Source organism: Marmota flaviventris, chromosome 6 (assembly GCF_047511675.1).
Source record: "Marmota flaviventris isolate mMarFla1 chromosome 6, mMarFla1.hap1, whole genome shotgun sequence".
Classification (NCBI taxonomy): domain Eukaryota; kingdom Metazoa; phylum Chordata; class Mammalia; order Rodentia; family Sciuridae; genus Marmota; species Marmota flaviventris.
In genome coordinates, this window is record NC_092503.1 from 86,685,922 (window position 1) to 86,712,508 (window position 26,587).

General features: G+C 34.2%; 1 protein-coding gene across 41 annotated transcripts in view; it reads right to left on the minus strand.

The window, feature by feature from the left end:
- Rims1 (regulating synaptic membrane exocytosis 1) overlaps window positions 1–26,587 on the minus strand; it is a 451,978-nt gene that overhangs the window by 48,526 nt on the left and 376,865 nt on the right. For 22 of the 41 annotated variants that reach the window (XM_071613918.1, XM_027928014.2, XM_027928040.3 and 19 more), the window contains one exon: window positions 17,462–17,697. The exons of 14 other annotated variants lie outside the window; for them this stretch is intronic. In XM_071613918.1, coding sequence (XP_071470019.1) covers window positions 17,462–17,697 — 236 coding nt within the window. The remainder of the gene's footprint in view (window positions 1–17,461; window positions 17,698–26,587) is intronic. 5 more of the 41 variants (XM_027928042.2, XM_027928034.2, XM_027928024.3 and 2 more) reach the window with 1 other exon arrangement.

A 26,587-nucleotide genomic window follows, 5' to 3' on the forward strand; every position in this document is an offset into this window, starting at 1 on the left:
AGGTATAGCCAGCCATGTGGTATGAGTCACTGTCACCAATAAGGACATAAACAGACACATTGTGTGGCACTTCTATAACAAGGCTTTTAGGAATTAGTGGTACCTCACGAAGCAGATAATGGTGAGAGAGGAAAGGAGAGAAAGGGAAGGTATGGGAAATGAGATTAATGACATTATCTTATGTGCATGTACAAAGATGCATGATGAGTCCTGCTATCATGCACTGACAAAATGTTTTAAAATTTTTTTAAAAAAATAACACACTGGTAACACTAAAAGAAAGCTTACAAAAAAGAATTAAAGGTACCTTCTCCATTCTTTATTTATTCTTTGTTCTTCTTCTGCCCTTCTGATATAATAGAAAATATATAAAATGTAAAGAACCCAGGTACTTGGACAACCACAGAGAGGAAGAACTGTCATCCATGAACACTGTCCCGAATTGTTAGATGAACAATAAACAGAATTTTATTGTATTTGAGCCTTTGTACACAATAAGGTTAATTTTTATAGAAGCTAGAATTATGTTAATTCATACATCAAATTAATTGAGGATGACAGTACAGTATAATGGCTGAGGATAAAAATTCTAGCACTCAATTACTGAACCTGTCAGTTATTGGCTGTGTGACCCTGGGGAAATTAATCTTTCTGAACTTGAGTTTCCTTATGTAAAAAATGTCACGTGATAACAATGGTTCCTATTTTACAGTGCTAGAATTGTGCCCGTCTGGCTCATAGTAAATACACAATAAACCTAGCTTTTATTAATATCTATAATTAGGTTTGTCCCTGTGGATAAATCAGTCAAATAGAACAAATTAATCCAGTTTTCTTACACATAAACAAATGCATTCTTCAAGACAGGAATGGCTTGCTTAGATGCTGTTCCTTCTCTCCAACACAGCCAACTTGCTTTTAGCTTAGTAATATTAGGTGACCCTTCAGGATAACTCCCTGATGTCTTCCCCACATCCCTGACACCTTCTTCTGGTGCCTTTCTACACATAGTTCATACAAAATGAACCCAAGGGAACCTCTCACATCCACACACAATTTTTAACTCTCTTCCTTCACTTCCCTTTCCAACTCCTTCCCATGTAACCCAGGGGAATCTTGTCTTTCCTCATTGTTCAGGAAGGAGCCACCTGGTGCAGAGAAAACACCAGCCCCATTTTAAAGAGTGTAGACTGTATAAATTGAGGGATGATCTCTCTTTTATATATCCCAAAGGAAATCCTAGTAGAAATTAATAAACTCACCAATGCTGGACAAAAAAAAAATATCAGTTTTGTTAAATGAACAGGAAATGCAACTGTGTTGTGTTCAAGTCTGTGCACATTCTAAGGATGGCACAAGCTAAGCTAGTCCATGAAGCTGTGGGGGTGGCAGTTCAGCACAATGGTCAGAGTCAGACATTGGCTGACATTGCCCCTTCCCAGGTCATCTTTGATGACATGCCCTACTTAGACTCTGCACCCCAACTGCTGGGTTCAAATTCCAGATCTGCCCTTACTATGTGAACTTAGTCATTTAAATGCTATTTCAGTTTCCTCGTAAGTAAAATTAGAGTAATAAAATGAGGCCTATCATTGAAAAAGAAAAAATACAAAGGTGTTCTAAGCTCAGTCTTAGGGTATAAAATTATGTGAATATAGTTTATAATTTAATTTTCTCCTTGTAAAGGAAAATAAGTTCAAATGAAATATTTTTCTAGTTGTACTAAGTTCTGTAGAAAAGGGTAAATGCTGATCTTTGGCACTAAATAATATGGATTTTTATAATCATACACTTAACTAGCAACTAACAGCACTTTAAATATACCTGGGCCATGGTTGTGGTTAAGACTGAATCTGGGCACAGAGAGATTCAAACTCTTTCTCTGCCACTTACTAGCTGTGAGACCTTGACCAAGTGACGACTTCTCTCAGCTTCCATTTTTCCCTTGAAAATCAAGTAAACTCATAGGTCTTCTGACAGGACTAAATTTGATAGCACACCTCATGTGCTTTATATAGGCCTAGTCACATGATGTGGCTGATACTAGAACTAGCCCCTCTTATTAGCTTTTGTTAGCTGCCTGACAAATATCTTGAGTGAATGACAAATAATTGATATAATGTACAAATTATTGATAAGTGGGAATAAAAACAGTAGTCATTTAAATTTAGTAGTGAATAATTGCTGGTTTCAGCCACTACTCACCTGAAGATTTAGTAGTCAGGAAAAGGGAAAGCTTAAAACAGAAAATAATGACTTTTTTTTTTAATACCTTGAGGAAACGGCAAGAATATAACTAAGAATGAATAAGAAAATGCTATATGATACACCATTGAAAACATATCCTTTAAAATAATCAAAATTTCCATCCATGTAAAATTTGAAATATTTGTGCTCCTTAAGAATTGTATTTAATTCTCACAATTATCTTCTTTGTGAGGAAAAAAATTATTAAGAACATATAAAAATTTATGGAAACTTTGAGGAAAAAGAGCACATACATGCATATAACATTTAACTTTAAAATTCATCTTCTTTACTAAACCTTCCTCAATAATACATTCTTAATCTTTTCTAATATGATCAGGCTCTTATTTTAAAAGTGTTCAATAATTTTGCACTCAAGAGTTGACCGTGAAAGGGTTTTGTAAACTATAATGTTCCAGGGAAAGAGGACAGCTCTCTGCCTGTTGATATGTTTAGTAAAGGAGCTTTTAAACAACTCCAGGCAAGGAAAATGCTTTCTATTCCTGTGTACCGTGAAGAGAATTCAGGGCTGTGTTTTAAGGGCACAGGCTCTTAAATGCTTAGCTAAAGGGTGTGCAATGAGTCACAACTATAAAAATGTAAAAGCAGAACAAAAGAACAGACAATTGGCATTGCCTTTAACAATGTCACCAAGCCATTTACAGAGTAAATGGATGTGCAGGAAACTGCTATCTGGGCCAGTGAATCTAGGACGTCCTGAGCGTGAAGGGAAAAGCACAGGCAAGGGGTTCTGGTGGACACACATGTGCATCCAGCACCATCTGCTGAAGGGGGCCAGCAGGGCTCAGGGACTGCACAGCCACTCTGATTCTACACCTTCACCAAGGGATCCATTGTCAAAGCCAGATACACCTTGGAAATTAAAATCAGTAGTTGCACTGCAATCCTGTCATTTGTGGCAATGTGGATGGTACTGGAGTGAGATAAGTCAGACACAGAAAGACAGATATCACATTTTCTCAATCATATGTGGAAGCCCAAAGTGTGGATTCCTTAGAAGAAGAGAGAAGGATGGTGGACACTAGAAGTCAGGAAGGAAAGAGATGAGGACAATAGGGGAAAGGTGCTACTGAAAGGGATAAGTTCTAATGTTCTACAGCACATTGGTATGACTATAGCTCATGGTTTATTGAATATTTTATAAAGAACCAGCATAGAGAAGTTTGGGCTAGGAGGTGCAACTAAGTCACGCAGAATGTGCTTAGCCTTCAAGAGGCCCTGAGTTCAATTCCTAAGAACAAAACCACATATAGACATCCATCCATACATGAAAATACAAAGAAAAGAGAAATCTGAAAGTTCCCAGTGAAAAAATGATAAATGTTTAAGAATATGGAAATGCTGATTACCCTGAAATTATCATTATTATATACTGCATACATGTATAAAATTATCACATTGTATCCCATAAGTATATAAAATTATGATATTCTAATTAAAAATCAGAAAAATAAATAAAGTCAATAATTGCAATTAATTTAGGACTAAATTCAAACATTTCTGGAAAAAATTTGCTTTAGAATCCTGATCATTGCATTTAATGAAATAGCATATTAAATTCCATGTTTTTTTCCTTCCTCTTTTTCTGTATAAAAAATTAGATAAGAATTTAAATTAATTATATTAATTATGATTTCCTCAAACAATATGAAGCTTTTGAGTCTTTATTTTGAAAAAGACAATAAAGAATGATCCAAGAGAAGATACAATTTTATTATTAAGCATTAAGGAAAGTCAAAGAACTGCAATGAGAATAAAATTATTACTTGGAAGGTAAATTTTTCCTCCTCTGATTTTGCTATTCATATCAATCTTCTCAGTAGGTCTCCAATATATATTACAATTAGTATTTTTTCTTCAGTGATTTATAGAAGACCACAGAATCCTACACTACTCTGAAAATAATCTGCATGAAATTTCATATAATTATTTCTCAGGAAGATATTTTCTGATTCTTTTTCTTGTTTTTATTCCTTGTAAAAATAATTGAGCAACTGCTTGGCTATATTTCCTGAGCTAGAAGCTGTAAATAGAAATTGGCATTTTTAGCAGCAGGCTGGATCACCTGGAGTTGATTATCTCTCGGCTATAATTTTTCCTGTTGATTTCTAATCAATACCCTTTCCTCTCTAGAAATAGTCTTCATTAAAGGATTTTCTTCTGTTTTTAGTGTCTATAATGCAGGTAGAGAATCAACAATTTTTTCTTACAGTTTCAAATTCAGAGTCATAAAAAATTAAGATGTTAATTGATTTTGAAAATATTTCCCAATTCATTATACTTTCATATCACTGAATCATTACAAAGTGTTCCAATACAACTGTATGTTAATTTATAAAAGTAAATTAGTTATACACGATTTTTAATATTTTCCATTTGAAACTTTTCCAAGTATAATGATTGATTGCTGTCTGATTGCTTTGAAGAAGGTTTATAGTTTCAAAATAAAAGAAGTGGGGAATGTGCATTTACAAAAACATTCCAAGGTTCTAAGTGTGAATCTGGAATACTGAATGTTTTTATTGTCTTGTAGTTCTTGAACATCAAGTCTGTTAAGCATCACCAAATTAAGATTAATCATTGTGTGTACTACATTCTTTGGTTCTAAGAAAAGTATGCTAACAATGTAGATGATTTGTAATGAGTATACCAATGTGTTGGCCTGATATCAGAGGTTTACTTCCCAAATAAGAATTCACAAGCTTACTTGAAAAGCAATTGTAGTAGATTCCTCGCCCACAAGAATCCTCTGCCTCTACCCACCAATAAATGATCTTCAAAAACATTTGGATATTTTTGCTTGTCTTATGTAAGTATTTTCATATATATATATATATATATATATATATATATATATATATATATATATATATTTTTTTTTTTTTTTCAGGGGACAATACTGGGGAAATAAACCCAGGGGCACTCTACTATTGAGCTACAATCCCAGTCTTTTTTCTTTTTAATTTTGAGACAGGATCTTGCTATGTTGCTGAGTCTGGCCTTGAACTTGAACTTGTGGTCCTTCTGTCTCAATCTCCCAAATAGCTTAATACAAATGTGCATCACCTCACCTGGCTTCAGTTAATATCTTTATTAAACTTAGGAAAACCTTCACTAAATGAAGTAACATATGTAAAATAACACATGTAATAACACATGTAAATAAATTAACTAATAAATGTAATGTAAAAGGATGTTGGAGTGAAAGGAGGTCTAAACAGCTTATGAAGATCAAGAATACAGAAATACCCTTATCAATAATTATCTATTCTTTCTCGTAAGTGAAATTTTTATCTTTCACAAATTTTCTAATTAAATGCTATTTTACTTGACTTTTAATACAATGATAGTTACCATTATCAATAATTTATTTATTGCCTCAAAATCTTAAAATGGTAGTTATCTACTCTTGTCTATAGAAGTGTTAATACTTACAAGCAATAAGGTGTTAAAGACAGTGTCATGCAAGATCAGAAAACAAAAAACAACAACCAAAACCAAAACCAAACCAAAACAAATAAACAAACAAAAACTCAGGGGGAAAAATTCTGATGTATGATGCATGGTTACTACTCTTGAGGAAATTTGAAATTCATCTTGTGATAAGACCTTGGTCTTATTTTATGAACAAGGAAGTATTTTCACTTGAGAATTAAAAAAAAAATAGTCTTATAGCTTATTTTTCCTCTAGTGGAAAGCTGAAATTTGGCAAGGGCTTGAATGAAGAAATGGATTTTGATAGCCAAGAAGAAAGATTAAGAACGTCTCAGGTGGAAGATGATACTTTCAAAGGTTCGAAGAAAGATTTAAAGTAGATTTAAGGCATGCTTTATGAACCCAAGGAAGGTACATGACTGCAACCTTTATGAGAAATAAATCTACATGGATGAGAAATAAGAAATAGATAAGAATTATTTGCTTATGTCAAAAAAAGTAGACATCTTTTCACTGTTCTGTTATATATCTCACTGGTTTCACAAGTGCACCATACCTGCAACCTATATCATAACTTAAATTTTAGCCAATAAATTCATCTCTGTGGACTTTTATGTGACCTTTGAAAGAATAATTGGAAGGAACTAGGTGGAACAGGTTGGAGTGAGAGGAGGACTGAACAGCTTTTGAAGAATAAAAACATAGAAAACTCTTGCAAAAGTTAGTTTTTGTTTTTTTCGTCATTCAAACAAGCTTTTAGGTGCCTCATCCAGGCAATGTGATAAGCCCTAGGGATGATAAAATGAAAGACATAGTCCATGTATTCCCTTCTCTAACAGGGTTGAGGAAAATCCTTGTATTACTTTTTGTGAGCCACTTCAAATTTTATAGCAAAGTTGAAAATTGAAGTGTCTTCTTTGGGGGCATAAGTCTTCACTCTGGAGAATCACAAGAGATGATGTCAATAGGGATATGGCAAAAGAGTAAACATGGATATGTAAATGGAAGAACCAATAAAGTCATAGTGTTAGGTAAATTAGCTCCTAACTCTGAGAAGCAGAGAACAATGGCAGAAATGATCATTGTTCATTAATATCTCCTTTTACACTGCTGGTACAAAGTCCTTTCCCAGAAGCAGAGGTTATAACACTTTTTCTGGAAAGGACTTGATAACTAAATAATTTTGGCTCTGGGGTCTCTGCATGCAGCATGAAAGTAACCACTGATAACATGTAACTGAGTGGATATGGCTGTATTTCAAATAAATCTGTATTTATGGATGACAAAATTGAGTTTCATAATTTTCACATGTCATGAATATTATTCTAATTTGATTATCTTTAACTGTAAAAAAAAAAAAAACCAAATTATTCTTGGTTCATTGACCATAAAAAATGGGTTTTAAGCTAAGAGTTTGCTTACGTCTGAGCAAATACAGTAAAGTCTGGGTAACAGAGCAGGGTGGGGTAGCTGGTAAAGAGAGGGCTTAGATCAAGCTCTTGCAGATTTGCCTAATTAGAGATGAACATACTTCAGGAATCCATAAGTATGTGAGCAAGTGCAAATGACTGAGGCCAGGGGTGACATTTCACCCCTGTCCTCAATGACAGACTTGGACAGGAAGAACTTTGAGAGCTACTGATTAAAAAAAAAAAAAAGCACCTCAAATATTAGATCTCAAGAATCTGTATTCTACTAACTACCTGACATCTAATGAACAGATAAAAATTATCAGCCAGATTAACATGACCTGGACTGCCATCAATGAAAGATGTCACTGACACCTGATCTTTTCCGCCCTTTGATTTGTTCCTTGGAATTACTAGAATAGCTTATTCTTATTACTATTGCTAAGCAATTACTATGTGACAAGTATTTTGCTAAACTGTTTGTAAACAGTTTCATTTAATCTTCCCAACTGTCTTCTGAGATAGGTACTATTTATTATTCCATTCTACAGTTGGGGAAATGGGGCTCAAATAGGACTTGAATTATTTTTCTTCAGGAGTCTCTTCTGGATCATCTTCTCCTTCTATGTTATATACTTACTAGGTAATGTCATTGACTTCACTTTCCTTTAATAGGCTAGTGATTCTCAAACTGCTTGGAAAAATCTTTTCCATTGACTGTTCCAATTTCCACCTAGTCAGAATTTACAGAATTATATAGTCTTTTCTCAGTAATCACTGTCTTTAGTAGATGAAACATCATGCCCCCTTACATATGACATTCCCCTCCACCCTGTTAGCCACTAGCTCTCCCATACCAAGAATTCATTCTAAGACCTAAGTCTCTATCTTAAAGTCATCCAATTCCTGGCACAAGTCTCCTGTGATGGTGTCCTAAGTAATCTTCTAGAGAGAGAGAGAGAGAGAGAGAGAGAGAGAAGGCTAATGTTTACTCTTTACTCTTTAAAAGTATAAATAAATAAATATAAATCTGTGGTTGTTTTAGAAATCCATATAAAAGGGTATTTCTGTGTGTACATACACTTGAATGGGATTGTGGTGAAGTTCTTAAAAATGAAAGCTCTACTTCAGTTTCTAAGAGTTATGTGACCTCAGATAAGTCATGGAACCTGCAAAATGGGAATAATAATAGTGCCATGTGGTTGTGTTTTATGGACTGCAATAATTAATACATACAAAGCAATTACAACTCTGGCTGGCATATGGCAATTGCTCAATAACTTATAACTATTATTGCTAATGATTTTATCTGCATTGTTAATATAAACTCATAAAAAGAGTAGCCTTAATATACAATCACAATGATTTTGCAACTAGAGGTAACACTGTATGAATTTTATCTTCCATTTGCTTTTCTGTGTTAAAAATGTGAAAACATTAACAATCAAGAAAATATCTTAAAAATCACTATGTACTTAAATGAGGGTGTACTATAATTGGCCATCTGCTTATATATAATCAGAAACATTTCTTTTCCCATATTTTGCTACAATATCTTATGACACCCATTCTGAAATTGCTCTCATACTTAAAAATTATCTTAGTAAGTTAAATTAATTATCACCACATGTAATCAGTTGAATTCTTAGTATTGTGCCTTTTTCAAGGCACACTTGATAAATTTACTTCCTTCCTCTAAATCCTAAGCTACAAAAATTTTTAAAAATTCTATTCAAATCAATATTTTTTTTCTTTCAACTCAAAAGTGTATGTACAATTTAGTCAGCCAAACTCAAGATTTATAGTTCATAGCAAGCAAAAGAACAAAAATAGCAGCTGGAGTATGTTTGAAAATACTACTCCTTATTAGGGCATCTGCTCAGAAGATGAGTTACTATAGCTGAATTGAATCTCTATTAACAGTAGTGAATTCCAACGCCAGACAGAAACAGTAAATAAAAGAACCCATGCTTACATTCATTTGATGGCTTTGCAGACAGGAGAATCATTTCTGGCACCATTATTTTGTGCTCAGGAAACAAAGAACATGAAACATTACGTTCCTCAGAATGTTTTTCTTGTGTTGTTAAATGAATCAAATAAATGAGGCACAGATAAGGAATTTAGATCTAAGCAAGATTTCGATCCACAGTAGCTTACAGTTTCTGAAAATTTGGGGGGGGGTACATATCCTTTGTTAAGTATTTTTTACTTCCATTGTTAATAATCAGCAGATCCAAGAAAATTTTCTTAAAATCTTCAGAGACTGCTTAAGTTTTGCTTCCCAGCAGCTATAAACTTATTTTTGTAAAGCTAAAGGTAGAGAGTCTTCACAAAACAGTTCTACACTTAAAACATAGAGAATATCTTGGTAGAGTGAACTGGTTGGAAGGGGAAGAAATAAGTCTTGTGGTAAATGTAAGACATTCATTTTCCTGAGGTAAATGTGCCTTACCAGCAGGTACTCACTATTTTATGGTTTGTGTCACCTGTGTGACTTTTGGTAAGAAAACTGAAAAGAGAACGGTGGAAGAGGATTTAGGATTTTTGGCATTTGGAGGCATAATTATTATACAGGAACAACAAGATTTTTAAAATAATGCCTTGAACTCATGGGGAAATAAGCTTAATTAAGCATTCTCCCTTGAGGTGTAAGTGAATTACATAGTTTTATGAGCATATGTTATTGTTTGACAGAAGAACAAGGGCAATATTTTTCGTTTCCACCAATGATTTAATCTTGAGAAGTCAATGACATAACTTGGAAATTCAGAAACTCTTTATTAACCTATTTTGAAATAAAACATTTATTAGTGTACTTCAAAATTAGAATATTTATATATTTTTTTCTAATGTAGCCTTGTAGGAAAGTGAACACTATACAGTTTTTAAGTCCACTGGCAGACCTCCTGAAATGCTTCATAGAGATAAAAATGCGAAAGGAAAAAGAAAAAAAATCTTATAAGAACCATATTCAGAATAAATATGGAATTTGCTCATTGCATTGGGAAAAGGTAATATCAGTAGATAAAAGAAAGCTAGGACAGAGCATCAAATTTCTGGTATTTATGATCTAAAGAGTCAAAATAATAAACAGCATTCCATGAGCCCATGGCAGAAAAACTTCTAAACTAAGCTCAAGACCTAGACCATCATTTAGGGATATAGCTCAGTGGCTGTGGATGTTCAGCATGTGTGAGTCCTTTGGTTCAATCCTTAACACATCGTGTGTGTGTGTGTGTGTGTGTGTGTGTGTGTGTACATATATAAAGACTCTAGAAGATCATAGGAATATACTTTCAAAGAATATTAGGGTGATTTCAAAATGCTGGTCAGATACTGGGAATTCAGAGAAGCAGGGAAGATACTCTTGAAAGAAAAGAGAAGCTAATATGGACTGGATATCTTCAAGGTGGCCTTGATCCCTAGCAAATGCTTTTTAAAAATTATTTTTCAGATAATTTGCATTATCCAAAATCAGATGAAACTCCAGGCCTTCTCATCAGTACTTTTGTGTGTGTGTGTGTGTCTGTGTGTGTGGGGGGTAGGTTACTGGGTATTGAACTCAGGGGCACTTGACCAGTGAGCCACATCCCTAGCCCAATTTTGTACTTTATATTTAGAGACAGGTTCTCATTGAGTTGCTTAGCATCTTGCTTTTGCTGAGGCTGGCTTTGAACTAGCCATCCTCCTGCCTCAGCTTCCAAGCCGCTGGAGGTGTGTGTCACCATGCTGGGGTTCAGCAGCACTTTTGTTTGTTTCAATTAACTTCTTATATTTCTCATCCTATGTCCTTATTCTGTCTATTTGCTCCTACTTTATGTGCATTGGGAAGATCAAGGGTCTTTGACTCAAGCTCCTTTGGTTTTCAATACTCCCATTTTGATACTTGTCTATATTTTAACCATTTCTCCTTTTCCATCAAACCCAGGAAAAGAATCATCCTTCGCACTCTCCAAGAATAAACTTGTGCTCTTAAATTATCTCTGTTCTCTGGAACTTTACACCATTAACCAAAACTTTCTGTATTGCATCATTTAATCTCTCCATCTAGAGGTTTTTTCTCCTACACTTCATCCTGGAAACATTCTCAGACTTCATTTGTTCTGAGGTACGCGCGCGCACACACACACACACACACACACACACACACACTCACACAACCCCCCCTCCCACTTATTCCTGGTACTTCTTAAATTCCTCTTTAGTAAATGTCTTTAGAATGGAAGAAAGAAGTACTGGTCACTCTTAATCTCAATTCTTCCTAATGTTAAACTTCTGGAAGAGAAACTCATAATAATTGCCTCTATTTATCCATTTTTTTCAGCCCCAGCCCCATCCATGTAAAGAGCCTTTAGAGATGGTGGGGCAGACTCACTTTATGCTACTGAGCTACTATGAATAGCATCTGTGTCCTAGTTCCTTCTATCCATGATAAGGGCCTCATCCTGATTCCAATGTGGAGGTGGATGAGATGTTTAGAGTAGGAGCTGAAACAAATGACAGGATGGAGAGTGGGATGGGCTCCAGCCATGCTAAGTCCTGTGCTGCTTCCTCACTGTCTATCCAAACCCAAGGCCAGGAAAATCCACTCAGTTCCTAAATCCAAACACCTACTGTTTAACCTTTCTGTAGGATTAATACCTTCTCTTTAAAATCATTATCTCTCGGGGCTGGGGATGTGGCTCAAGCGGTAGCGAGCTCGCCTGGCATGCGTGCGGCCCGGGTTCGATCCTCAGCACCACATACAAAGAAAGATGTTGTGTCCGCCGAGAACTAAAAAATAAATATTAAAAAAAAATTCTCTCTCTCTCTCTCTCTCCCTCCCTCTCTCACTGTATATTTAAAAAAAACATAAAAAAATAAAATCATTATCTCCCTTGGAACTATTCTTTGTCTTCGGTGGCTCAGTCTCATTTCAGATCCCGTCCCACCCCTTTCTCCATAGTCTTCTTTCTTTCCTCATCAGTTGTCCCTGAATACGGGATTCCACCTTGTCTTCTGCTGGGTCTGCCTTGGACTCATTCCTTTTCCTAAGTGAACTCTAGTTCTTTCCATCTCTGTAGTGATTTCTTCAGCTCACTACACAACCATCTGGCATTTCACCCACTAGTATTCACCTCCCCTTCTTATTTCCATGTGCTGTTCCTCACTGATTCTCTGCAACTGCCTCCAGTTCAAGCCTTCAGGAATGCAACCGTTTTTCTTCTATTCTTTTAATTAAAAGTATCGTATCAAATGGTGAACAAAGATCCTTAAAGGGGCTCTCAAATCCTTATCCCAATCCTTTTTCAAAACCTATTTCCCAGTATAACTATAAATTTTTCTTTGCTCTAGCCAAAATGTACTAATGGACTGGGATTAATTTATTGAAATATATGTTTGTGGTTTTCTCCCAGTATAATTCCTTCTTCTTTCCATTAGATTATTAGCTTTTTAATAGTTCCATAAATTTATTTTGTTATTCCTTGTTTTAAGAATTTTTACAGGAAAACAGAAGCAGCCAGAAGGCAGAACTGACCTTTTGTGAATGCCTCGATTCTAAAACAGATAGAGAAGGCTTTTCCAGGCATCTAGGCAAGCACCTAGGCCCTGCTCCATGTATCCATGGTAACACACAAAAAAGAAAACATACATCAGGGCTTATGACTGAAAGGTGTCTTTTAGGTTTAGATTCTTTTACCAAGAGGGAATGTGGAACTTTTCTGTTTATCTGTGCCTATGTGAGATCTTTTTCTTTACCTTTAAATATGTACCTATTATTTTGCTCATGGAAGTAGCCCCCAAATTTTGTTTGTATCAGGTGAACAATGAAGTTTGAGATCTCAATCTAGGTATGTGCAGGAAAAGCAAGATTCTGGTGAGTGTCAAAACAATAGGAGACAACTTACAGAGTTAGAGGATCCCAAGCAGGGTCTCAAAGGAAAGGTTTTGAATACAGGCAAAAAACATTGATAGAGAAAAAAAAATATTGAAAAGGTACAAAATATCTATTATTAAATATGCATAGAAGCAATTTTAGTACATTCTTATTTGGCATATCATAATCGACTCCTGATGGTTTGAGAATTATAAATTAGTCCTATAACCTTTTCCATAATCAGAGTATAATTGTCAAAATCCTGCCAATATGTAAAAGAAATAGTCGTTTAACAAAAAATATCCTCGGATATAATGACTTAAGCAATGATGAGCTTGTGGTCAGATGGTTGGCCTTTGGGCAAAGCACAATCATCTATCAGTTCTATATGTTCCTTCTTCCTGGGAGACTCAGGTCCTTGATCAATTGTCTTCCAACTTCCTTTGGAAATGTACATAAACAGCACTGGATTTTATTATGTTTGGCATTTTATTTCACATTTTCTCATTTTAGTTATTTGGCTCATATGTGGCTCATGTGTGAATGATTTGATGGTGCTTCTGTTTTCTGAATACTCAGCATACCTGGTATAACACTAGAGTTATGGTTTATCCATAATATAAAGTAAACTGAATAATTTCTATTTTATGAAACTGATGATATTTTATACTGATAGGTATTTTCTTCATAGAAGCTAAAAAATCCTATTCAGAAATAATGGTCTCGGATGTACAGTGTTAATTTGATTTAAGATCTGTCCTGACGTGACCTATCCTTTGTATATAGGAGAAGCAGCCATTAGAATTACAGAAATCTTTCGTATAGTTTTAGGATTCACATAGAGTTATTTCCCATATCCCAGGGGAGTAATCACTCAACAATTTCAACATATAATCAGAGTGTTATTTCCTGTGCCCTGGAAGGTACTTCCCAGTGTCATTTTCCTGATTTATTTATGTTTTTGTTAGGCCTCATTTCGTCAGGAAGGTCTTTCAGAACTATATGAGAGTTCTTTTTTGTGCTTCCCCTGCATCTCTCTGACACTTGAACAATTCCCTTTCCTGAGCTGGAATAATATATGTGACTTGCCTTATTATACTGTGTACCCTTGGGAGCAGGGACGGTATTTCACTCATCCTTTTATTCCCAGCTCTTAATCCTGGGCTTGACATGGTGCCCACTACATACTAATCATACAGTTGTTTGATAAATATTTGTTGAACCTGATTTGAAACTTTTTAGCATAGTGGTTAAGAGCATGGGCTCCTGCACTGGCATCTGGGATTTAAACTCAGGCCCAAGGCAGGCATGGTGGCATACCACTACTAGGGAGGCTGAGGCGAAAGGACTGCTTGAGCACCCACCTACCAATTTGAAGCCAGCCTGGGTGAGTCTGAAAACCAAAACAAAACAATGACAACAAAACAAACAAAAAACTACACATACAGTGAATAAATCCAGACCCAATCACTTATTATGGGACCTTTTCCAATTTACCTAGTGTCTAGGTCTTATTTTCTTCAGTTTCAAAGTAGGGATAGTAATCGTAAGTTTCTTGTGACCAATAAGGGAGTGAACTTACAAGCACATATCCATATACATAACTTAAGAGTGCAAGTGAAAGGTCTAGGAATATAGATATGTTATTAGTTTTATTCACATAGACACATGAATATTTGTCATTCTTATAATATTTATTACCATAATTTCAAGAGTGAATTTAGGGATGATTCTTCACAGATCTGTGGATCCTTCCTAATAATGCCTTCACTTATTAGTAAAGAGAGAAGTACCACTGGTGGAATATCACACAATTAGTGAGCAAGTGAGGGGAGAAGTTCTCATATTGCATACACAGGTTGGGTCACTAAACTGTTGGAAACTAAAATCTCCTGTACATTCTTCAGACCAAACTTTACCCAAAGTCTCATGCAATTCCAAAATATTTCTGATTGAAGGGCCTTTCCTTAGAATTTCCCTTTCCTTCACTACTTTCACACTTTCAACCTAATCCGGTTACTGTTTAATGATAGGATTTTAGCTATGTGCTTGATCGGCTGACATTAACTAACATCAACAACGAGATTAAATGTTTGTAAACTTACTTGCTTATTCCACTCTCTTAGGTTAAAAAAAAGTTATTCCCATTTCCATTATGAACTGTAGAAGAGATTTAAAAAGTAATATTATTTATAATTGAAATATTCTAAAGCAAATTAGAAATTAAGAGATGTGGAAATACCAGCTTGGGACATTCAAGGGGAGCTTTCTAATGGGCAATAAAAATGAAGGACTGTTTCTTGAATGATGAAGAATCCAGAAATACAGATTTGATGACCACATGCAGAAGCTGAAGCAGTAAAAAATAAGACTCCTCATAGAAATTCTGAATTTTGGTAAATATTTACAGGAGTGATGAAATATAATCACTGATAGAAGAAAATAAATTAAAATCACAAGTAGAAGAGAAAAGAGAAAAAAAATCAGGCTATTCTCTGAAACAAAGGGAAATGATAATTGAAGATTATCAACATTTGTCATCTGCTCTAGAAAAATCAGAATGAACAGGTTATCAGACAAAAGGTAAAAATTATGTGCAGAAAGAGAATCATAAAATTTTACATTTGGAAAGTTCATCCCATCATTACATAAGCAAACTGTGTTCTGAGAGAGGTTGAACATCATTCCCAGAGTCACTGTACGGTAGAACCATTTTGCTACTTTGGCCTTTTTACACTCATATGTGGCAACCCAATCTCTGAAAGTATGGAAGTTTTTAGCCATGCAATTTCTGGAAAGGTGACACTATTTGAAAGTCATATAATTGGGATACAGCTTAAACTAATAAAGCAAAGAGAGCTGAGTGTTTCCACAGTAATTATTTAAACCTTTTACCTACAAAGTTGTGCCACAAGTATACTTCCTATGTAACTCTAAGAGAACTTTATTTTATTCAACTAGTACTCAACAAACAAACCAGTTATTTGTTTCCCTAAACAACTAGAAAGGAAACAGAGTTGTGTGTATTGGGGGGAGAAGATAAGCAATCTCAACCTGCAGCATTTCACTGAGGAAGCCTAGGTTTCGTTAAGTGACATTGAAGAACATCCCAGTTTCATCCAGGTAATAACGTATTTTGCAGTCTGAAGTCTAAGTTTTCTCTATACCCTACATCCCACATCTATACTGCAGAGCATAATTACATCAAAACCAGTAACCAGGAACCACTGGTCATAAAAACAATCAAGCAACAAAACAACATAAATGGAAAAACACCTCCTACTCGTACTCTAAAGAAACCTGACCCTAAGGAGGACAAATGAATCTCCTTAACACTAAAAAGAGAAGAACACCTTATGTTACTGGGTAGCAAAAAGGCAGACCTATCACAGGAATGCTAGTTATACTAGGTTAATTCTAACCTTAGGACAAACCATTTTTATTTTATACAGATAAAAATGTCATATGTCCCAATTCAATTTATAAATGGCTCAAAATTTCCTACTCTGTTTACTTGTCAATATATCCAGTAGAGTGCATAATTTAAAATATGTGCTTCCCAGAACACTGAGTGAGATATAAAAAATTTCATAGAGGCTTTCTCATAAGTAAATTTTGTAACAACAGGTATCTTGCTATTAAGGAACAGAAAATGGAACCATTGGTTACAAGAGGAGAAATGAGTTCTGACAATTTAAATTGGTTCACTATTTCACTTACCTTCAGTTTTACAAAGTACTGAGGATAGTAATAAATTATGTAATACATGTGTTCAAATATTACATAATTTAAAGCAGTCTTTTATTATATTTTACAATAACAAATAGTCACTCTACCTTCTGCATTTGCTTTTTTAATATATACCTTCAGGACATAAAGCTTTTAAGATACATAAGCAGCAGAAAACATTCGAAACACAAATTTGTATTAAAACATTTTTCTTTGCAGGAATTCACTGACCCATTTTTCTAAAGTAAAAACCGCTTCTGGGTTTTTACTTGCATTGAAACTATACCAAACACAGACCAATTATTTTCATACAGTACCTTGAAGACTATATTTCAAGTTGCACAACTGACCTTCTTTTCTATAAAAAAAATATAGATATAGTCTGAATTGTAGATAATTGAATCATGGAACATTTTGAAAAAGAGAATCCTGTTGCTTTTCTTGCATATAATTCAATTTGGATCTCTAATATTTCTTTGCATTTCCTTGCATATTTGTAAACATGGCCTTAATTTTTTTTAGTTTACAGGAAAATGTCTGATCACTTTGCAGATTAACAAATGATACCTTCTTCAGAGAGCTGTGCAGAAAAAAAAAATCCCATGAATTGAGCATATTTTCAGAGTTAAAAAAATAAAGTTTCTTTGCCAAAGAAGAACCAAATACACACTACAATCCCAATACCAGTTGTAGCATGAAGGTCAATTTTTGTCACTCCAGCAAAAACTTGAGATGCTTAAGTGGAACGCACCTCACTTACCTGTTTGGCTGAGTTGAGATGTGCTTCTACTTCTCCGAGACACTATGGCAACCACTTTGGCACTCAGGCTGGATCTCCGCTTCTTCCCACCTGCTCCAACGGTTCCCACAGCTGTGTCTGACTGGCTGCCGTCATTATGCTCCAGTGTGTACATCTCTCCACTTACACTGGTGCTCTTCGTGATGGCTCTTCCTGAAGTCCCCATCCGTCTGCCTTGCATTTTGGGGGTAAATGAACTATATTTACAAAGTAAAAACATATATGCATCCATAAATTACAGGTCAGCATAACTGAAATTCTAAATCTATTTATTTCTGAAATAATCCAGGCACAGTTTTACGGGAAAAAGCCAGTCAAGTACTAGACCTACAGCCACAGATACTCTGAGATCAAATCACCATCCCCCCAATGTTTAAAGAACAGCTTGTGACAATGCTATTTCAACAGAGTGATCTATGAACATTTTAAAAACAGTGAACAGAAACAACCAATGCTATCAGTGGGGAGATAAATGTTACTGACCAGTGAACCTCTTATATTTAAGTTTCCTTAAAATACTTGCAAAAACTGACTCACAAGACCCTTACCACCACCTCATGTTTTCCTTTTCTATTTCCTGTTTCAAAGTGCAAATACACATTAGCTAATAGAGAACCTTTAACAGTGATGATGGCAGTCAAGGTATGAGTCAGAATAAATCCTAATATTATGATAAATAAAAGTTCTGAGAGGAATCTGTGCAGCAAGCATTACCATTTAGGGAGGCTGAATTAAGAAGTTATATTGAAATGTTTTGTGAATAAATTTTGAGATATAATTTTTCCTCAAAAAATAAGATATCTCTTAGATGCTTGAAATCATTCTTATATGGTATGAGGACAAGTATGACTTCCTAAATAATTGTGCACATTATGATATTCATAAGACATTAAAGCATTTTCAGTCTGATTCATCTAATAACCCAAAGTTCACGGTTTTAGCACTAATGTATCTCCTACTCTTCCATTTCTTAGTCTTAATTTTTTCTGCTTCTATTGCTTGAAAAATTATTACTATCATTTACATGAACCTTTCAGATGAATCCTTTCAGATGAAAATTAAGGCCTTCTGCTTTATAAAGCTTTCCAGTCTTTCTGACATCAAGACTATTGTCACCCAACCCTTTCTTTTTTATTTGTTTACTAGTAACACTAAGATTTGATTAATATATATCGGTATATATAGGTTATGCAACATCAAGTTTGCTGCAGCACCCTTTCCATTGCTCAATTAGCTGATTTCAGAATAGGTAATAAAGTGATTTATTAGTACCTAAGTATAATTCTAAGATGAGTTCACTTTAAGTTCAAACAAAAATCCCATCATCGTTATTTTATCTCCCTTTTCCTTCGAGTTACTAATATTTTGCTGAAAAGTCTCTTTAAGGAGACTTTTAGTGATATATCTACTCATCCTTTTCTCTTCTGCACTAATTTGAGTCACATTTGTCTCTATCACTTCACTAAAACTACTTCTCATTAATGTCACCAGTCTAGTAGAGAAAATGACCAACAGATAATGGTTTTATTGATTTAAGGCACATTATCCAGTTTTGAATCTTACCAACCTTATTTTAGTATTCTTAAATCTATTTGTGTATATAATTACGTGAGTTTCTCAAATCATCCTTAGGACTACCTTGTCATTATGGTAGTTTTCTAATATGTTCAGTAAAACTTCAGAATTTGCTACTTTTTCTGATAATCATGTTTTGATTTTGAGTACTATGCTTTGATGGTGTGGAAGTCCCATTAAAACAGTTCAAATGGACTCCCTTCTGCAGTAAATTAAGCTGTGTTGTCTTCATGGGCTCAGGTCTCCAAGCCCACACTTGCCCTTTTTTTGTCCTAGATTTAATCTTAAAAGGCAACAGAATGGTTTCCTGTTTATGTTTTCTTATTTCCTACTTTGGTTTATAATGTGTTTTTTAAATTTTTGTTGTGTTTGTTTCTATTTCTGGTTGGGAACTTTGGCTCTGATTTTGCTTTGCTTGTGCCTAATAATACATTCCCAACTGGTGTCAACAACAATAGGGAATCTATCTGCAGATGAAGTCTCTTTGGATGACAGACATCAGGGATATGTTGACATATGTTGACAGTCGGGTGGCAGATGACACAAAATTTGGTTTGTTAGTTCTTTGCATGTCTGCTTGTTTGTATGCTACTAAAAGCTCAGATCACATCACTCCGGAAAAAGTCTTGCACACACTGAAAAGAGCACAGTCCTATAAAGTCTGAGATTAGGTTTCCTTGTTAATTTTGATCCTATGGCTGAGTGATAAAGCTGAAGCTTCTAGTTCTCTTTACTAAAAATAGTTTTTTAATTGGTGATTTAAAAAAATCTTTTACTATGTGTGTATTCTAGAGATAGCTATGAGTGGACAAATAATAGATCCCAATGTACCTTATATTTAACAAGCTCCTATTCTGATTGATCTATATAGATTAATAAATTCATTATAATTCCACAATGAAGAACTAAAAGATCCTCAGAGAAGAAACTAAACCTCCCACTTTGATATTAATTTGTAAGAAAAATCTATCCTTAAAAAATTGCTAACTTAGAAGAACTTTAATATATCCTATCTAATTCAAATGTATGATATGTCAAGGTCATTGTACTGTCATGTGTAACTAATTAAAACAAATAAAAAATTAAAAAAGTCTAAAACCACAAAGTGTACATATCCAAGTACTTTCATAATTTTGGCTGAACGTCATTATGAAAACCAAAATAAGATTTCACTTCACATGTACTAGGATACCTATCATAAAAGAAACTTTAACAAGTGTCTGAAAAAAACTGGAACCCTCAACAATGCTGTCTGGAGTGTAAAACAATGCCAGTGCTTAGCAGAATACTTTGGCAGTTTAGTTAAACATAAATATACTGAAACCCAGAGTTGCCAGAGGATCCAACAATTACATTCAAAAGTTGAACATACAGTCATCATATGATCCAACAATTTCGTCCCTAGGGATACATGCAAGATAACAAAAAAACGTATTTTCCCACTTAAATATGAATACTCATATCAGCATTAGTCATAAAAGTAATAAAGTGGAAACAACCCAAATGACCACTCAACAAAATGTGGTATACTCACACTCTAGAACATTAACCATAAAATGGAATGAAATACAGATTGATGTTACCAATGTAGATGGAAGTTGAAAACATGTGAAAGCCAGAAATAAAAGCCTATGTATGGCACAATTCCATCTAAATGAAATATTTTAGAATCAAATCCATAAAGACAGAATAAAGATCAGTGGTTGTTGACAGCTAGAGAAGAAACTGGAATGACTGTTAATAGGTACAGGATTCTCTGGGGGAATGAGAATTGTTACTTAATTAGGTAGTAGTGATAATTGCCCAACTTTGTGAATGTACTGAAAACTACTGTATTGTACGCTTTCTTGGGGGGTTGGTGGTGATAGAACCCAGAGCCTTGCGCATGTTAGGCAAGCATTCTACCATTGAACTCCATTCCAAGATCTTTTAGTTTTACTTAGAGACAGAGTCTTGCTAAGTTGCTGGCATTGAACTTGTGATCCTCCTGTTCACCTTCCCAAGCAACTGGGCATTTGCTACTGTGCCGGGCCTAGGTTAAATATTCTAAAAGAGTGATTTTCTTTCAGTACTGAAGATTAAATCCAGGCCCTTATGTGTGTTGGGTAATCACTCTACCACTGGACTACATGTCCAGACCTTTCTAAAATTTATTTTGAGACTGAGACTCACTAAATTGCCCAGGCTGGCCTCAAACTTGAAGTCTTCCACAGCCTCTTGAATAGCAGGGATTACAATTACAATCAAGTGTCATCACACCTGACTCAATTTCTTTTAAAAAATAATTTTATGTCTTTTCCTAGATTTTATCAGTGTAGCATACATAACCATACAATTTTTTTTTCTGAAGATTTATAGACAAGTTAACCTGGAATTTCTTCCTAACATCTACACTTGTTTTATTTAATGGATAAGCTGACATTTCTTCTAATAATGTTTAATATAATGGAAAATATAAAATGATATAACAACTAAATTGAATCATAATTCTAAAAAAAAAAACCCTCCATTATGAGCTTGAGTTGGTTGGAATGTACTTCCTCATATGTGGAAGCAACACTTATAACATCTGCACATGAAACTGGCTAAGCATTTGTCTCCTGGATTACTGGATCTTAGAACTACAAGTAGTAAGGAAGGTCTATCATTCTGAACTTTAGTAGAATTTTGGGGATCTCATACTGATATGTGGTGGAAGGGAAGTCTGGTGATAATAACATTTTGCCCCCGCCATACCTTGCCCCCCATAAACTATATGTACAACGATACAGAAAACCACAAAATGACAACAGTAGAAGAAAATCTATGCACATTCAATAAACTTGAATATGTCATTAGTATTAAGTCATTATTTTGTACATTTTTAAGAAAAAAAATACTAAGTCAACTATGACATGCCATTGATGGTAAAATGCATACTATTTCTTAGATGGTAGGATAAATAATTATTGCATATATTAGAATCATATTATGGAAATAGACTAGAAACTAATTTCAAAAAACAGTTTTTAAAATATTGGTTAAAAAATTAAAACAACATAAGCTCACTTTCCCCAACATATACTAAAAAGACTTTTGTTAATTAGAGATATTCAATTGATGTATTATATAAGACAATCAATCTGCACCTTTAGTTGACAGATATATTCCATTATTCCAATGTAAGATGGCTGGCATAAAATTATGAAACAGGATGAAAATATATGGGCTTAAAATATCTTATTTCAGAAAATTAGAAGGGTTTCAGGAGAGATGTATGGGGCTATGTAAAGATTTGTACTACTCCTATATTAGTGACAAATTCAGCTTAAAAACAATTCCAATCCATTTTTATACTTTTAGCCCATCCAAGAAACCTAGACATCTATCATGTAAACCTAAAAGGGGAGAAGTAACATAGGGCATAATAACAGAGGCTGAAATATACACAAGGTTCATAATTCTGTTTATGATATTGCTAGTCCTAATCATTAGTTTGGATCAAGACACAAATTACTAATCATACATGGAAGATAAGAACAGAAACTTTCTGGTCAACATTAAGAAGGTACTCTCAGGTATCCATCTCATAATTTCTCATAATTTCCATAATTTATAATACAAGGACAAGGGATTGATAACCAAGATGGCATCAAATACTCCTATAGATGTCTGGTAGAACTAGTGTGATACATAAGCATCAGTTAAAACTGAGGAACCTATTCAAATAAGACCATTATATATATCCAATCCCTTCAAATAGTCCAGACCTTCAGAAGCCATTGTCTGTGTGTAATTTTTATTGAATTTCATGCTAACAAATACACGTGTTGATTTTATGTGAGGTTGTAAGTAGTCTTCAATGTTGTGGTCTTACACATATTTTCTTAGTTTATTCCTAGGTCTTAGATTTGTTTCTAGATATTTCATGTTTTTATTTACATTAGATTGATGGCATTTTGTAAATTTAATTACCAAAGTTTTGTTATTTGTAAATAAAAATAAAATTATTTTCTGTATGTTGGACCTTGTATCCAATAAGTTTGTTAAATTCATCTATTCTAAAAACCTTTTGTTTACTATATACATAATCATATAAACTGTAAATAATAATGGTTTTAATTAATTTCCAATCTTTATAGCTTTTATTTATTAATTTCATTTTACTATAGTTTTATATTGCCAGGTCTGACACTGGCTGGCCAGAAGGGTAATTTGAATACTGTTGAATAAAATTTGTAAAAGTGGCCAGTGGCTTTGGGAAGGAAGCATTAATTCAATATTTCACTATTAAGTACAATGTTATTTGTAAGATTATTTCAGATAACATTTAACCTCATGTTAAGAATATTCTCAGTTTGCTAAGGTTTTCTTTTTAAGTCATAAATGAGTGTTAAATGTTTTTTGCTTAACCAGATTAATCAGGTATTAGGAATCCATTGAAACAAGCTTATGACTTCTTTCATTCTATAATGCATTACATAAAGAAAATGTAAACCAATCTTGTGGGTATAGAACAAAATCCTTTTGGTCCTAATGTCTTCTATTTTCTTTCTATAGTGTTAGATATACACATATGTGTGTGTGTCTGTCTGTCTGTGTGTGTATAAAATAGTTACTATATGTCTGATATATTATATTATATATATTTGCTGTTTACTTTTCAATTATCCCATGTGTTTGTTCTTTTACTTCTGCTTCTTGACTACTGGTTAATTTGGTATTTTTATTACTTTACATTGCTCCACTATTAATATTTGAGTTATGAATTCTACTATTATTTAATAGGTGACTAAAGATTAAAAAATGCATCCTGACTTATTATAATCTTAAAAATAGTAATTTTATCATTTTCAGAATAATGAAATAACTTCACAATTGTTTAGTTCCCATTTACAATCCTTTCACCTTTCATACAGGTGTTTTTATATAGTTTTACCTTTACCTAAGCTTTGACTATCACAAAATGTTTTTATCATTATTAACTTTTCCCAATGTTCATTTTTCTTCAAGTTTAGTGCTTCCAACAACAGACTTTTTTTCAACATGAAGAACTCCCATTAGGAATATTTGTAGTGCAGGTCTGCTGGTGATAAAATCACTTAGTTGATCTATCAACCTATGCATTCTTTTATTATCTGAAAGATGTTTTTGCTGAATAATAATTATTAAACATAAGATTATAAATTGGAGGGTTTTTTTTCATTCAGTCTTCTTTCAGTTACTCTACTGAATTTTGGGGTTCATAATATCTGATAAGATTTCAGCCAAAGTCTTATTGTTGCTACCCTGATAATATATCTCTTTTTAATCTATGTGACTCTTTTAAGAAGTTTTTTTTCTTCAGTTTTCTGTGCTTCAGTTGTGATATTGTAACATTTTCTTTTGTTCATATACTGTGGTGCTTTTAAAGTTTTTTTTTTTTTTTTTTTTTTTTTAATTTGTAATATGATGTCTTAACAGTTCTTGGAAATTCTCAGCCATTTTCTCAGTATTCAGGTATACTATCTGTGATTTCCTCTCTTCTGGGACCCCTACTGACTGAACCCTTTTACCAATTCCATATCTTACTGTCTTCTCCAATTTGTCTCCTGATTTCTCTGTGCCTTGATTTATAGTCTTTCTACTGACCAGCTAAATTTTATTTTTCTGTTTATAATATTCCATCAAAGACATAGATTAAATTATTTTGTACTTTTAAATTTTATAATTGTCATTTAATTAAAAAAAAAAAAAAAAAAAACTGATTCCAAGCCAGGCATGGTGAAGCATGCCTGTAATCCCAGCAACTTAGGAGGCTGAGACAGGAAGACCACAAATTCAAGGACACCCTCAGCAACTTACCAACTGAGACCCTGACTTCAAATTAAAAATAAAAATTAAAAATTAAAAAAAAAAGAAAAGGACTGGGGATGTGGCTCAGTGGTAAAAGTGCTCCTTGAATAAATCCCCAGTACCAAAAACAGATGGATTTAATCTTCTTTCTGTATAGAGTTGGTTTAAAGTTCTGCAGTGTTAGTGTCACTCTCAGAGTTTGGTTCTTCTCAGATTTGTACATGAAACTGAAGGTGTGTTTATCAGGCCCCTCTAGCTTTGTGGGACTTGGAGTTCAATATGTCTCCCTAGCACCTGGGAGCTGCTGGAATCTGTGCCTAGCTCCTCAGCCTTCCAGCAGTTGGTTTTTGTTTGGTTTCTTGGAATCTTTCCCTGAGTGTGCTTAACTCATTAGTCAACAAAGTACTTTAGGGGAATCTGGCAAAATTAGAAGTCCTTCACTCAAAATTTCTACTCAGTCATTTCAGTCTCTTACCACTGTTCTCTGAGTTTTCCCATACTCACAATTGCTAAGTACCTTCAGAGAAAACTAGGGTAAACTTAACACTTACCTTATAAGTTTTCCCCTTTTTTCCCAGTGACTGGAGTTCGTCAAATTCCTGCCTGTTTTGTTGCTCTTGAATACCTTCCAACAGTTTTTTGTTTATTGTTCTCAACTGTCTTTTGTAGTTTGATACCTGGGAAAGTTATTCTTATACAAGCTATACTGCCATGCCTGGATCTGCGAGACTGTCATAAAATTGCTTATATTTAAATAAAGATAGAAATATCAAATCTGTTAGTTACATTGTTATCAAAATCTTCATATGGTTAATAATGTAATGAATATGCATGTGCTATAATTGTGTTACAGCAATTCATTGTTTTACAAACTATGTTGAATAACTCTTGCCGCTTCAATTGCTATGTACAGTCCTCCTGTGCTTCTGCCACAGACTGGCAGACCTGGGATGTTTCTGTTAGAGTCCATGGTGTTTGATATTCAAAGTGTACGAGTGTGTTTCAAGGTAATCCAGGACTGAAAACTTTTCCCAGTCATCACAGATTCTAGCTGGGCATTTTTCCTTGGGCTTTCAAGGTGATGACATTTATTTTAGAAAACTGAACATTCTATTCGTAAATAGCTGCTTTAAGTCATCACTTACTAATGGTATTTCCACTTATTTTGATTTAGATTACACTGAATTTGAAAACTATTTTTTATATCATTTGCAATTTAGGGATGTGTCTGGCTCCTAGTTTCACATTTAGAGATGTTTTTTGATATTTATTACAAAATTAGAGAGGATTAAGACACTGGTCATTTGCAATCTTAAATCTGTAGTCATGAGGTCTGTCTGGGAAGTAAAATCAACAAGATTTGATGACTCAAGTGAATTTGTATGCCTGAATATTGCCCCAAAATGTTAACTATGAACTCACAGTAGGAAAAGGGAAATGAAAAATCTTAGCTAATGAAATGGTTAGTGGTCCTCCAAAGAGTTACAGTACAGAATGGATATGGTGAATCAATGGTATTAAATTTCAGATGGGGAGGGCAATCATAAAAAAAATCTACATGTTCCTTATGGGGTTGACAACAAAGAAAGGGAGGGCGGGAGGTGAGGGGTGGAGAGAGAGAGAGAGAGAGAGAGAGAGAGAGAGAGAGAGAGAGAGAGAGACTAAGAAACACTGAATTAAAAGGAAAATTGGGGAAAG